Source organism: Idiotropiscis lumnitzeri, chromosome 11 (genome assembly GCF_059441095.1).
Source record: "Idiotropiscis lumnitzeri isolate Australia: NSW breed Sydney's pygmy pipehorse chromosome 11, RoL_Ilum_1.0, whole genome shotgun sequence".
Classification (NCBI taxonomy): domain Eukaryota; kingdom Metazoa; phylum Chordata; class Actinopteri; order Syngnathiformes; family Syngnathidae; genus Idiotropiscis; species Idiotropiscis lumnitzeri.
The window spans coordinates 2,943,793-2,957,316 of record NC_142401.1 but is presented as its reverse complement, the minus strand read 5'-3'; the positions used below and the strand labels follow the sequence as shown (position 1 = coordinate 2,957,316).

At 44.1% G+C, this 13,524-nt stretch overlaps 1 protein-coding gene across 3 annotated transcripts in view; it reads right to left on the bottom strand.

The window, feature by feature from the left end:
• Positions 1-1,500: 1,500 nt before the first annotated feature.
• The window catches only part of frmd4ba (FERM domain containing 4Ba), a 33,434-nt gene continuing 21,410 nt past the window's right edge, over positions 1,501-13,524 (bottom strand). For 2 of the 3 annotated variants that reach the window (XM_088308991.1, XM_088308988.1), the window contains exons 12-24: positions 10,875-10,951; positions 10,313-10,451; positions 8,585-8,726; positions 8,372-8,505; positions 7,719-7,835; positions 7,040-7,265; positions 6,903-6,959; positions 6,689-6,824; positions 6,083-6,247; positions 4,509-5,269; positions 4,303-4,429; positions 3,804-3,974; positions 1,501-2,401 (exon numbers count right to left, since the gene is read on the bottom strand). In XM_088308991.1, coding sequence (XP_088165117.1) covers positions 3,821-3,974; positions 4,303-4,429; positions 4,509-5,269; positions 6,083-6,247; positions 6,689-6,824; positions 6,903-6,959; positions 7,040-7,265; positions 7,719-7,835; positions 8,372-8,505; positions 8,585-8,726; positions 10,313-10,451; positions 10,875-10,951 — 2,235 coding nt within the window. In that variant the 3' untranslated portion in view covers positions 1,501-2,401; positions 3,804-3,820. The remainder of the gene's footprint in view (positions 2,402-3,803; positions 3,975-4,302; positions 4,430-4,508; positions 5,270-6,082; positions 6,248-6,688; positions 6,825-6,902; positions 6,960-7,039; positions 7,266-7,718; positions 7,836-8,371; positions 8,506-8,584; positions 8,727-10,312; positions 10,452-10,874; positions 10,952-13,524) is intronic. The other variant, XM_088308990.1, reaches the window with a different exon arrangement.

Sequence of the window (13,524 nt, the reverse complement as noted above, 5' to 3'; positions counted from 1 at the left end):
TGGGAATCAGACTGTGGTTAAGGGTTGGCTGGAAAACATGGAAATGATTTATCAAGAAATATTTCGCACTAAATACAGACATATTCCTACAATCTTGCAGCCCGAGTGAACGGCATTTTTGCAAGTTCGGCAGGAGAATCGAAAGCGTTCCACTACGAATGGAGCGGCGGCTTCTGGGCGCATTGGAGGAAGTGACGTCGGAGCTGTCACATTAATGTGACAGTAATGCATTTTATAATTTTTTTTAATTTAGCAAATCGAAATAGGCAAATAGAACAGCAGGGGCTTAAAAAACAGCAACCAAGAAATACCTTTGAGAAATACGTGATTATGCGTGACGTCATCCGCAGGCGCCCAGCCACTGAATGCCCCGATCACATGTAGAACCGCCACATATTGTGCAGAGATTCGTTCGTGGTGTGCTTTGTACTCATTAATAAATAAACCAAAAGTACCGCTAGTTTTTCTTTCATCTGAGTTCCTGCGTTGTAGTAGTTGTGCTCATCCTAAAACCTTCGCCGTATTCCTATAGTACTAGCTTGCACGTGCATTTTTTTTCAATGTAATAAATGAAGAGAAGCACATAAGAGGGCCTTGTTTATGTAGCCAAGTGTCAGCTGGAACAGCCCACCAGTGTCTGTGTGCAGCTGGTTGGAATCAGTAGAGGCCCAGAGACAGCTGGATGCCAAACACTATCCTTGTCACTGCCTCTGGGTAAAGCCAGGGAGCCGGGATTGTGCGAGAGCTCGGTCAAGGAGCAGAACACCCCGGGGGCACCCCTAGCAAGTCACGCTGCTGAACTGTGTCAACCAATTCACACTTATTGCGCTAGAAAATGAGTGTCCGTTTGGGAGTGAAATGAGGTGAAAGGTTAGAATGAGAATGGGGGAGGCTTCATACATGTGTACAGCAGATTCCTGCCTAAAGGGAGGGTTTGCTTCAATAAGCACTAGCTTGTCAGTCACTTAGAGAACAGAGGGAGACGTGGTTAAAGCCCAAAGTGGGTGTGGTGAGTTTTAAAGACTGGTTTGGTGGGTTTCGTGCCAAAGAACACAAGAAACCCGCCTGGCAAAATAGCAGCGTGAATAGAAAACACAACAATCAAAACAAAGCTTTTACACTAGTGCAGAAAGGAAAACCTTTTGTACATTTATCATTGCTTCTAATTGCAGTGCGTTGTTCTTCACCGTGGCGGGTTGGCAACCACTGAAGCATTACGACAAGATTTGTGAGAGACTAATTTCCTTTCTTAAAAGTCAAAGGAACATTTTCAGAGTAAAACAAATCCAAAGGGGTCAAAGCGAAAATAGCGAGCGGCTCCGTTTGCGTGTGGCACCACTAATTGTACACTTTCCAAGTCCATTTCATGAGCTGAACTAGATGAACAGACATTCAATTAGCTAATTTAACGGATTTATCTTTAATCCTGCATTCCTCCTCCATTTGACCAAATTGGATTTATTTTTGCGAATCCCCGTGACCCATCAACCAAACGATGAATTCAAACAAAATCTGATTTGTTTTATTCAAACAAGTGAAATCATACAAAATCCTAAGAACCAGCTTAACAAAATCTTTTGCTATATATTACATGCTTTTCAAATTCGCAAAATGCTCTACAAACAACCAGTGTATTAACAATTAAAAAACCTGTAACATTCTCTTCAGAGAAATCAGGAGCACCAGTCCATGAGTTCCAGCATGGATGTAAAAAAGAATTTTTTTCTTTGTCCAATGTTTTTGTAGTAGTGTGGCAGTAACCTTTGTTAAGATTCTCGGGAGTAATACTGGTGTAAGACAAAAAAAAAACAAAAGATACGTGACAGACTGAATACAAATGCACATATAAAGCAGTATGGTAGTTAAAAAAAAGCATTCAGAAATTAAAGTAAATGATGCGGTGGTTGCAAAATGTTCCTTTGTCCGGTTCACTCCGAATGCGCTCCTTCATTTTTGATCGCGTTTCATCACTCCTTATCTGGTCCTTCATGGTTATGTTCACACGTGTAGGCAAGTGTCAGGAGACGACGCGGTAAAGTTGTTCAATGCGGCTCAGAATGGCCTTCGGAGAGACAAGTCTGCAAAAGTTTCTCCTCCGAGCACAACTGCGTACTTAAAAGTCTCCAAGCACAGTTACAGTGCACAAGTGCCGTCCCTGCAAGCTTCTGCGTGTGAATTCCTTCATTCTTTGGATCTCCTCGCTCGGAAAAACAGGTAAGTGCAGTCCAAGGCACAGGGACAAAGTCGTCATGCGAAAAAAAAAAAAAAAAATCACTCAATGACGGGCAGCTAAACGATTGTTCCTGGTTCTGAGTCTTCGTGCCAGTGTATCCGATCCTGCGGGTCCATGCTTGTTTGCGTTTGGTTGCTGATGTCCATTTGGTTGACGTCGATGTAGGATCTGAAATCAAAAAAATAATAAATACGAAAAAGAATCAATCTGGAGCAGCTATTTGTGCGACTGGGGAGTCTCTTCCACGTGTGCACAACAAACCGGAACATTTCTTGACATCTCATTATCATCCTCAAATGTCCCTCCCGCTCAAATGTTCCGGTCGTCGTACACTTGAGATGACTCAACTCGCGGTCAAACACTCCCAACGTAGCAAAAGAGCAAATAGCACACAGACACACACAAACATAGGAATGAAATCCAACAATGCTCAGGAGCCACATTTTCCCTTTGCCACTTGAGCGCTCCCTCGCCTCTAAAACACTCAGAAGCCTAAATGAGAAATCAGCAAAGATTAAACAAAAGGTCACCTGACCCTGAGAATCATTCGGACTAAGATCACATTATTGTCTCTCATCCTCTGTGGAGTGACTTTTATATCCGGGCATTTTTCCTGGTCAGTAGTTCTAAAGCAGGGGTGTCAAAGGTACGGCCCGCGGGCCAGATCAGGCCCACAAGATGGCTTAATCCGGCCCGCGAGAAGATTTGGTAAAGTATAAACATGAGTATGGTCCAACTGAATAAACAGCCGAGCCGCCCCAAAATTCACCAAATGACTGATGTTAGTTGGACGCAAGTGCGATACATCGGTAAATTTTATTCAATGGACTTTTACCATAAACTCAGATCATTTTGATCATCACGTAGAGTAAAATTCAATGTGGCTGTCAATCTGCATGGCTTTCGTTCAAAGTGTTATTCTTGATATTTACAAGCAATGCTCAGATGAGAAAAGCAAGTTGAACAATTAGCTTGGATGTCACTATTTAAAGCACAACATTAAGTCGTGGTTTTATTGGGGGGAAAAAAATAAATAAACCTAGCTTGACATAAATGTGTTAAATATGACACATTCAACTACTGGAAACACCAGGACAGCATTCAAATAGCGATAATCTGCGTAATATTTATTTATAGATCATGATTTTACTGGTCCGGCCCACTTGGTAATACATTTTCCTCCCTGTGGCCCCTGAGCTAAAATGAGTTTGACACCCTTCCTCTAAAGGCCTCGGAGGGCCTCCAACTCGGCCACTGAAACTGGTTGAAAATCTGCACATTTGGGCAAAAGGGTGAATGGTAGCACGTGAGCATGGGGGCGGCCTCTGCAAAAAAAAAATAAAAAAGCGCACTGCAGAGGAATGTGACCGCCGGATGACAGCACATCAATTGCATGAGGAAGCAGGGCATGTTGTGCGACAAAGCCATGCAATTGCCTCAACGCGCATGACACCGAGCAGTCAAGTTTGCCATCTCAGGTGCAAAGTTCACGTCAAAACACGGACCACAAGCTAACGATAGTCTAGAAAGCAGCAAAGGCGCAGGCTCCGGCCGTAGCTCTCGACTCTACCTTTGGCAAGGAGCGCCTTACTGAGCCTGTGCCCTGTAGAGGCCTGAACCTCGTCGGTGCTGGAGATCTGGCCGGCCGGGGGCGAAGGAAGAGGTGGGAAGGCAGGAGGGGGAATGTGAAGAGGAAGAGTTTGCCGTAGAAAAGACGACGCAGCGTCCCCGGCCGTCAGGGCTGTGCCAAGAAATAGCAAAATGCTGTCAAAGGCCACGTCGAGGTGAAAGCCAGCCCGGTGGTCTTGTAGGGGAGACGCATTTCTAAGATGTGAGCCACCATTGATGTGTGTGCGTTTTAAATAAATGGTGGAGTAAAGAAATAGCTGTTCAGTGTCACTGAAAGTATTAGGGCTGGGTTTACAAGGGGGAAAAAAAAAATCGATATTTCGATTTTCCTTTTCATAGTCGGATAAAGGGAACTCATATTTAAAATGTTGCTTTTAGGTCTTGTGTAAGGAGAATCAGAGAGCGTCTTGTGGGCCCACCAGATGCATTTTGCTTCTTACCTGCTGTGGGTGGAGCGGTTGATGGGAGCTGTGCTGTAGGTGTAAGTCTGCGGCATCTGCTTGGGCGTGTCACAAGCCACTCCACCATGACCACTGATACGGCCCTGCCAGTTTCCGTTGGAGGAGGCTGAGAACATTGGAGAATGTGGCAAGTTAATACCGCGCTGCCTGCACGTCAACGTAGGATTAGCAGATTGTCGTCTAACCTGATGAGTAGGAGAGGTTCCTGTTGTTGTGGCTGAAGGGCGCAGGCATTATTCGGTAGCTCACACTCTGCGGGGAGCCTTGGTCGTAGTCGTAACTGTATGCGGCCTGCTTGTAGGCGGCGTTGCGATGGTACCAGCCTCTCAAGTGCTCGGCCACCACGGCCTTCTGGAAGTTCCTCGAAACCTGCTCCGTACTTCGGTGAGCCGTGCGGTTTCTGGGTGGCCGGAGCGTCGCGTACACGTGCTGCGACGTGCCGTCGAGCTCGTCGTTGCCGTAGCGACTATGCATATCATGGGCGCGATAGGCCGCGTGGGTGGGATGGAACGGCGGATTGACGCTGTAGTGTCCCTCCATCTCGTTGTCGTACATGTAGACGCCGTTAGAGTAAGGCTCCGGCTCCACGTGGTTGGGATATCCCGTGATGTAGAAGGCAGTCGTGGTGGGTCGAGAGCGGGGCTGGTAAGCGTAACAGTGGGTCTCTGGCTGAGCCAAGTTGGGCATGCTGCCCGTGTTGGCGTAAATATCTTTCCTGTGGCGGCCGCGCACTCTGCGTCGGTGGTTGTGGTGACCAGGAACGGCGTACTCCACGCTGGATTGGCTGGTGTAGGAGGAGCCGTCATCGAGCACCTCGGTGCTGTTGCTGCGTCGGCTTGGGGACAAGTTGAACGCGGGCACGCGCGGTTCGGCCTCGGGTGCCACCTTCGACTGGGACTCCAGACTCCCGCTACGTTGGCGGAAAAGCTGCGGTGCGTCCTCTGATCTGGAAGTGGCAAACGCGGAAATGGGAGTCAAATCAGATTTGATCAGTGGTGGACCGTCAAGGCCTTCCTGCTGGCCTAACATAATCAAGAAATCATGATCGTGTTCTTCACATTGACGTCGTATTATAGCCTAGTGTTGAATTTTTAGTGAATGTTTTTATCCAATCAGAATTCAGCTAGCTCCTGTTGCCAGGCAGATTTCATGATACTAGTAGCACACACTAGTTGTCCGAGGCCTTCAGATACATTCATGCGGGGGCGTGTGTTCTGTGTCTCAAGGGAGGCTTCACATTTGATAGACACTTGCAATAGCCAATCAGATCATGAATTGGTTACAGTGAGCCTTCTCGCTGGCCTTACGCTGAAGGTGATGAACACGTCCCGTGATTGGATGCTCACTCGGGAGGGGGCAGCGCTATGCGGAATCGACACACCCGAAAGTCGTAACTGGTGACCGTTGGAAAATCTCAAATATATTCTTGATTTTTTCTAAACCACTATGGCCGAAGGAGGGAATTAATTGCAGATACACTTGCCCGGCCATTTTCAAGACGGACCTTTCAAGAGAAGCTAGCTCGACCAACACTGAGTACTGTGTAAGTACGTTTCTGTATATTATTTCTCCAGCCGTGGTGTCATAAATGACGGCAATATGAGGGGAATTTATTCAAGTCGGACTAAGTACGATTTCACCGAAGGCCTACGTGTGAAGTGCACAGGCCGCCGGATTTGATGAACCCCAAAAGCATCCGAAGTTGCCAGAACGTCAACTGGACAGGTTAATAATTTGAAGAAATAGAAAAAGGACATACTTGAGCTGGTTGCTGCTGTAAGCGTTGCGTGTGAGCAGCGGAGTGGGAGGCATACTGCGGGCATCACGAGGCTGTCTGGAAGCTGATTTATACGGACTGTTGTGGCTTAATAAGGCATCGTGGTGACTGTGGCGGGCTGCTTCCTGGATGTGACTGTAATTTAATCTGCAACACAGATAAGAATCATGCATCAGATCTTGATCCAAGAACAACAAAAACACGGCAGCGTCGTTCCGAATGCAGCATTCGGGTCGTCTTCCGTCGCGACCGCTTCGAATTAGTTCAGCAACTCCGAGCTCAAATTGAGACGCGACAGCGCTTTCATGTTTCGCCTCTCCTCTCTGCTACCATGTGGTGATTGTCGGTCGCTCGCTCGCTCGCAGGCGTCGACATGTTCTTTTTATTCTATTTTTAAAAAATCGTCATTTGGGCTGATAAAGGACGGGGGGGTCCTTTTCAAAAGAGGGGAGGTGCCAATTGGCAAGAATGCCGATCTGGAGCGGCTTTGCAGGTCTGGACAAGCTCTCCACACACACACGCATATCAGTCGACGTGCAAATATTAATATTCGCGTCACACGGAGGTGACGAGGCAGATCGTATCTACCTGCTGTCCGCGTGCTGGTCGTTGGCCGACGCTCGCCTCTCATTGCTGGAGTGGATGCTGAGCGTGTCGGCATGGTGCGGTCTTGGGGAGTACTGGACTGAACTCGAGCGCCTCCTCTGGGAACTGAGCTCGTCATCTGGGAGGCAAAAGAGGCTTGCTTGAACGGGATGGAGACGCCAGAAACTGGCGTACTATCGATTCAAATGGCTCGTACCTTCATCCAGTGTGAAGCTGTCCGACAGAGAGCTGAGGTCTGACGGATTGACGTCGTCTAAAAATGACGAGAGGGAAAATGAGTTTTCTGAAACGGGCAAAATGGTTTCAACGGCGTCTGTGGGTTATTTTTGCGACCTAAGACAAGTGAAGCTCTTTGGGTGGGTTTCTGTCCTTTCCTGATCCTATAGGCGTTGATCTCCCCCTCGATCTGCTCCAGCTTTCTCATGGCGTCCAGACAGTTGTTTTTTCTCTTCTTTTTCACCGTCTTGCTGAGATCCATCTCGTTGGTCAACTTGATGGCCGCTTCCACAATCTTCCGCTGCAAGGCGAATCTGCTTTCCAGATTCCTCAAATGAGGGTCCTGATGGGAAAATGTGAGTCGGTTGGAAATCTCCCTAAAACAACATTGCTTATTCACATCATCGCTGTCAGGCGGAAGGAATCGTCACACCTCCAAAACGACAACTTTTCAAAAAAAAAATAATAATAATTCAAGTTGGTACCATATTGCTATCCTATAGCATTGCACACCAACAGCAACACCCCACAAACTCTTCAAGTTGCATTTATTGGTTCCCATAGAGGAGAACAAATACATTTTGCCGCCCAGATTGCCCGGACTTAAAACTGCTTCGCCAACTACCTGTGAGGTGCCATCAAGTCGGGAAGACGCGCAGCTATGCTGGCCACTGTTTTAGCACAGCGATGCAATGTCCTGACAGCACAAATGTTACCGTGGTAAAGATCCAAGTGTGATTTTGCTCACTGCTGCTGATGCAAAGTCACCAAACACACAATCAACAAAGAAACGAACCTCGTTATATGGGAAGAGGTCGTCAAGCTTGAACTCGGTGCCAACACGTCTTCGGACTTGAGGGGTCTTCTCGCCAGTGATCAAGGGATACTCTTTAGGTAACCTGCCGGTGAGTTCCTGGAAATGAGAACAAACAAGTTTTACCTTCCGATTTGGGTGCTGTACAGCAGCGGTTTCCAACTGTTTGTTTTTTTCAAACTAAGACCTACTACTTGAGCACCGAGCAACTAACTAAAGGATGCCAAAAAATGTCTAAATGCAAACAATATTAGGACAAATTAAATTGATTTTATCTTGAAATTAAAAAAAAAAAAAATTCTAGTATGGTTTCCTTGGATAAAGAAACAGTGCATGGGAATTCAGAATTGCCATAGAATTCCTGTAACATTTAAATAAAAGATTTCAATTGAACTCAAGTGTACTCACTATCATATTCAACATTGTAAAATGAGCACTACGATATTTCAACAGTGTTTTATGTATAATAACATATAATGTGTATAATAATCATTTTTTATGATTATGCCAATTTTGTAATCACTGAGGGTAATCATCATAATCGTAATTGTACCTAAAAAAAGAAAACAAAAAGCTCAAATGATGCTTTTCGTGGCGACTCCGGTTTTAGAAAAAAATTTTTCCGACGGACTAACCGCTTCCCGCATGCAGATCTTCTTCAGTTCCTCAAGTTTCTGTTTCAGCGAGTCTTGAAGTTTTTTCTCTTTTGTTTTCAACTCGGTAATCTTCTCTTTCTTCTGCTCGTCAGCAACGTCAGAGTCAGCAGAACCTGTTGGAACACGTATAATTGACTTACAATTAAAGTGGATGAGCAGCCCGAGAGCAGTGCAGTCCAAGCTGCGACGTACCGGCAGAGATGAGGCTTCCGCTGCTCGCCATGATAAGCTGATCTTTGCTTTCGGGGCCTGGAAATTTACTGATCCGCTGGGCACTGATCTCCGTAAGATCCATGGCAATGTCTCCTGAACTTCTTGTTGTGGTCATATTTGACTAGGCGGAGAAAATAAGTATCATTAAATAGGATGCCAGGGCAACATGAAAAGAGAAATGAGAGCGTTTCATTTTAAGATAGGGCTGTCCTATTGACATGCTGGATAAATCCACAGCTCTCTCATCAATCAGGTTGGGCAATCTATTCCTGTCTCAACACGTGCACCATTCTGCCCTTTAAACGCAATACACGGTTCCAACAGTTTGGAAATTTGAAATATTTTTCCAGACCCTACATTCCAGACTCCACTTAAAAAAAAAAAAAAAAATCTCAGATTTTTAAAAAAAAAATTCTCAGCAGTTACTCAGTCATCAAAGTTGTTGAACCAACTAATATAAGATAAATAAAGTAATACGACAATTAAATAATGTAATACTCATGATTGTTTTAAATGAGCTAACTTCTGTCCTCCGAGTACCTCCTGTTTATTTACTGTCAGGTTGCTATGTTTGTTGGTATTACCTAATTACCAAGAGTGGTGTAATGATTCCCCCCCCACAAGAACTCTCTGATGTTTCTCCACTGCAAAAGGAATCAGCCCTCCTAGTGTGTGTGTTCAGCAAATGTGCTCCATGAAGCACAACCACAAAAATTACAGTGTAATTTGCATCTTGGGGTAATTGGACAGCAACTAAAACAAAAAAAAAAAAATGCAAAGCCCCTCTCTTGCATTGTCATTATCTTTGCTTCAAAGCACCAAGGTCCATCCATTCCAAGATTAACTTTTTATGTAGGGTACGCATTTTCCCTTCAAGCCTCATAACAACCAGATAATAAAAAAAAAAAAGACAATTCTACTGATTCACTGCTCAGCCAACTTAGTAGACTGAGAAATAAAATGTTCGCTCGGCACAGTAAACGGGTCTTGCGCCTCAACACTTCTAACTACCTGCACCTCCTGTTATCTAAAAAGCCTTTCTATTCCCATTAAGCGTAAGTGCAACATAAAAATAACAACATAAAAATATACAGCATGGGAGCCATTTACTTTTAGAGTACACGCTCATGTGGACAACACAGAATCCCTCGGGTAAAGAAACAGCATTAATAAAAAAAAAAAAAAAAAATTGTAATGAAAATGAACCAATAAAAATCCGACATTGCTTTTAAATTGTGGTTCAACAGAATTATTTAAAAAATAATTATTTATAAAAATTAAAAATAGGCTTGGACAAAAATGAAGATCAAACAAGAGGAAAAAATGAAGTTTGCTCATGGAGAGTGAGAGGTGCAAGTCTCACTGACAGTAAAGAAAGAAAAAAAAAAATCAGAAGATGGTTGTAAGGGCCTCAAACGGTTGTGCAACACATTATTTAATTAAGGGTGCCATAATTATTGTCCGAACCTGTTTCATGAGGTTTTTTTTTTCTGTTGAACCAAAATTCAAAGGCAATGAAGGATTTTCATTGGTTCATTTTTATTTCTGACTATTATTTTTTTCCTAACTTTTATTATTCCTTTTTTCCCCTTTCAATAACAATCTCGTCCATGTCCAAAATGAAGTTACACAAGACACACACAAATTACTAGCAGCCTTGTAAAATGAATAAAAAATAAGCAGCTGCTGAAATAATCGGATACTCACTCTACTTTGCTTTCTGTCCAGGTAGAACTGATGCTGACTGATGGCCATCACCCAGATAGTTTTAATTAGCGAATGACTGGCATACCAGGAGTGAATGACAAGGCCGGTCTGTCCAAACGTCCGCTTGCTCACTGTTCGACTGTTGAGAATGAAAAAAAACTTTTTCTCTTTTGCAGGCCAAACCACAAATGATAAATTACCCACAATGAGAACAAAGCGAACAATGACTGATTATTGCATTGGTTACTTTACACAAAAGCAATCCTAATTTTAAACGTTTGCATACGTGCAATACGTTCTGAAGAATTTGAAGGCAGCTCAGATGTTAGAAAGCAACACAAACGAAGATGAAATCAAGCGGCCCACTAAGAGCAGGAAAGCACTTGGTCAAGAGGCACCTTCGTCATTAACAACAAGCTCTAAATTGAGCACTGTCGACGGTGCAAGGCGAGGGATAAGAACATCCATGACAATAGACAGAGATGCCGCTATAAAAAAAAAAAAAAAAAGACGTGACAGCAGAGAGAATAGATCAAAGATCTGTTACGATAGGTTAACTGACCTGTGGGGGTCGTTAACTTCCACCGCAAATTTCTTCTCGCGGAAATACAAATTCTCCAACTGCTTCCACAGGAACAACTGCAGAAAAAGAGAGATTGCTCGCGATGAGATTTGTTCATGTTAAAGCAATGAGGACACACACAAACACACAATCGAAGCCAACAAAATGAAAAAAAAAAAAAAAAAAGTTGAAGAATTCAACCACAGGTGATTCAAGCGGGCGTTTCAGTTTCTGTTGAGCACCGAAGACATGTTCTCTGCTACACACACACACCCAGATTTAATTTGTTCGGTGAAGCAAGACTCGAGCTTAATGAAACAAAAAAGAAACAATATAGACAAGTGGCTTGTTTTGTTCATAGTCCACACACGTAATAGAACGGCAGATTTCTTTCAATTTGACAGGAAACCGAGGTGGCGATAACCCCTGCGAAAAAAATCATGATACTGCACAACTCTACTATTACACGGCTGCAGCATTTTGATTTTGGATTTTAGCATTTTTTTTTTTTTTTACAATCCATCAGAAGAAATTCACTTGACACTCCGATGTCTAATTCCGATGTGCACAAAGAACCATAATGAATTGCTGAAAGGTGTAAGCATTCATGTCTGCAGGCGAGAGTATGTCTCGGGTAGAAAAAAAAAAAACCACAAGCACCTCTGCACTATCAGGCGACAAACTCTTTCAAACCAAGACATTCTCAAAAACTCAACGCAAACTTTAGGACGATGATAAAAGCTTACCGGAAAGGTCAACGTTGGATTTATCCGTGCTTTTATTCCCGTTTCTTGAATTTGGAGTTTCCCACCGTGCTTGAGCTTCCTTGAACAATGCCCTTTCTTGTGTGTTCTCCGGGAACCAGATAGGTGTTGCAAGAGTTTCAGCTGAGCCACACCCCTTTAACCACCCCCGTCCTCTTGACATCACAGACACCTCACCCTCGGCTTTGCGCCGCTCTGAGCTGCTTCTCTCTCTCGCTCTCTCGCCTACATAGCTTTTCCATTTTAGTCAGACCAGACAAACGGGTTGCCGTCACAAAAATAAAAAGACGCATCAAATAAATCGATCCACAGACAGACTAAACCACAGATTAAAAAAGACACGGGACAAGGTGTGCCACAAATATTCCAGGACTGGTGTCACAAAACACTTTTGGAATACAAGCGACTCGTTTTCCCCTTCCATGTAATTGGACGGGCGACAATCTCAGCACTCTGCAGCCACTGAGCGTTCCCCCCCCCCTCGTGCTTCTTTTTATAATTCACATCCTTTTTGTTAGGTCATCACGTAACGAGCATACCAATGAGACAGGACTTGCAAAGAAGACGCATCACCGTGGATGAGTCATGCATCTACGAGTAAGAACCCAAAGATCGAACGCCAGAGCCTTCAAGTGAAAAAAGACATTGCGAAGGCCCTGCAAAGATGAAGTCAGCAGACAAAGTTCCAAGTGATTGCAAATTTTTTTTGATGTGTGTGTGTGTGTGGGGGTCGGGGGGCATTGTTCAATTTGAGTTCTTGCCAGATAGTCCACAAAGTCATCCCTGAGCATCTGGCCAAGAAGATCGCTTTGATGCAGCGGCTTCCCTACTCATCCGACCTGGTTATGTGTTACTGCATGTCCGATCAATTGCATTGCAGATGTGAAAGAAAAAAAAATAAAAGACGGGCAGAGGGACACCAACACTAAATAAGGAAAACAACTGGCATGCAGCAAATAACGTCAAAGCTATCTGCATTAAAACTTAGGAGGAGAAAGTTCACACGTGTGCGAGCACATACATAATAAAAAAAAAAAAAAAAAAAAAAAAAAAAAACACACACTCCACAGACAGCTTCTGAGGACAGTGCCAAAATATGTTTGGGATGTGACACACCTCAATCTGCGCAAAAGGCAACCAGCATGACACTACAAGTCATTTGCTTGCAGATCCCTCAACAGAACCGCCAGGAGAATACTGAATTCTTTCATGCTTATCCAGCAGGTTGGAATGATAATATTTACGTCAACATTGTTGTCATATCTCTCATGACTGTCGAGGATGCCTGTGGTTTTAGTTTGAGTCGTCTTTTCAGTCAGGATCGGTGCGGTCACGATCAATAATCGCCACAATCGGAGCACCCGGAACCACAAACAAGGCCCGCATACCTCAACGGCGTATTCAAAAAAGCTCGGTCCACTCCTCTCTTTGTCAATAGCGTTCTACTTGGATTGCTTTGCTGGCAACTTCACTTTTCCAATTAATAAACTGAGCGGCGTCATAAAAATAGAACCGCATCCTGTAAAAGTGATCGGTTCAGTTTCTTCTATTTCGGGGGCTTACTTTGTACGGAACATGATTTGGAATTCTTGCATCATTCATGAGTTGGAACCCAAAATAGACACTCTTAGAAAATGTTGCTGCTTAGTTTTTGACACAACATGATTCAGAAATATGAAGCAACGTGCATTAGTTTCCATCAAGAATCACGAAAGAAATTCAACAAATAATTTCCAAAGTAGGCAAGCACCAAGCGGCAGCCTCGAAATGATTAAGATTTGACTGCACATGCGAACGGAGCACATTTCTATATGGTGGCGTGTTGGCCAACAACAGGAAACGACTGAGTGCATGTTTTCCAACCCTTAACGCCCACAAACACAGCT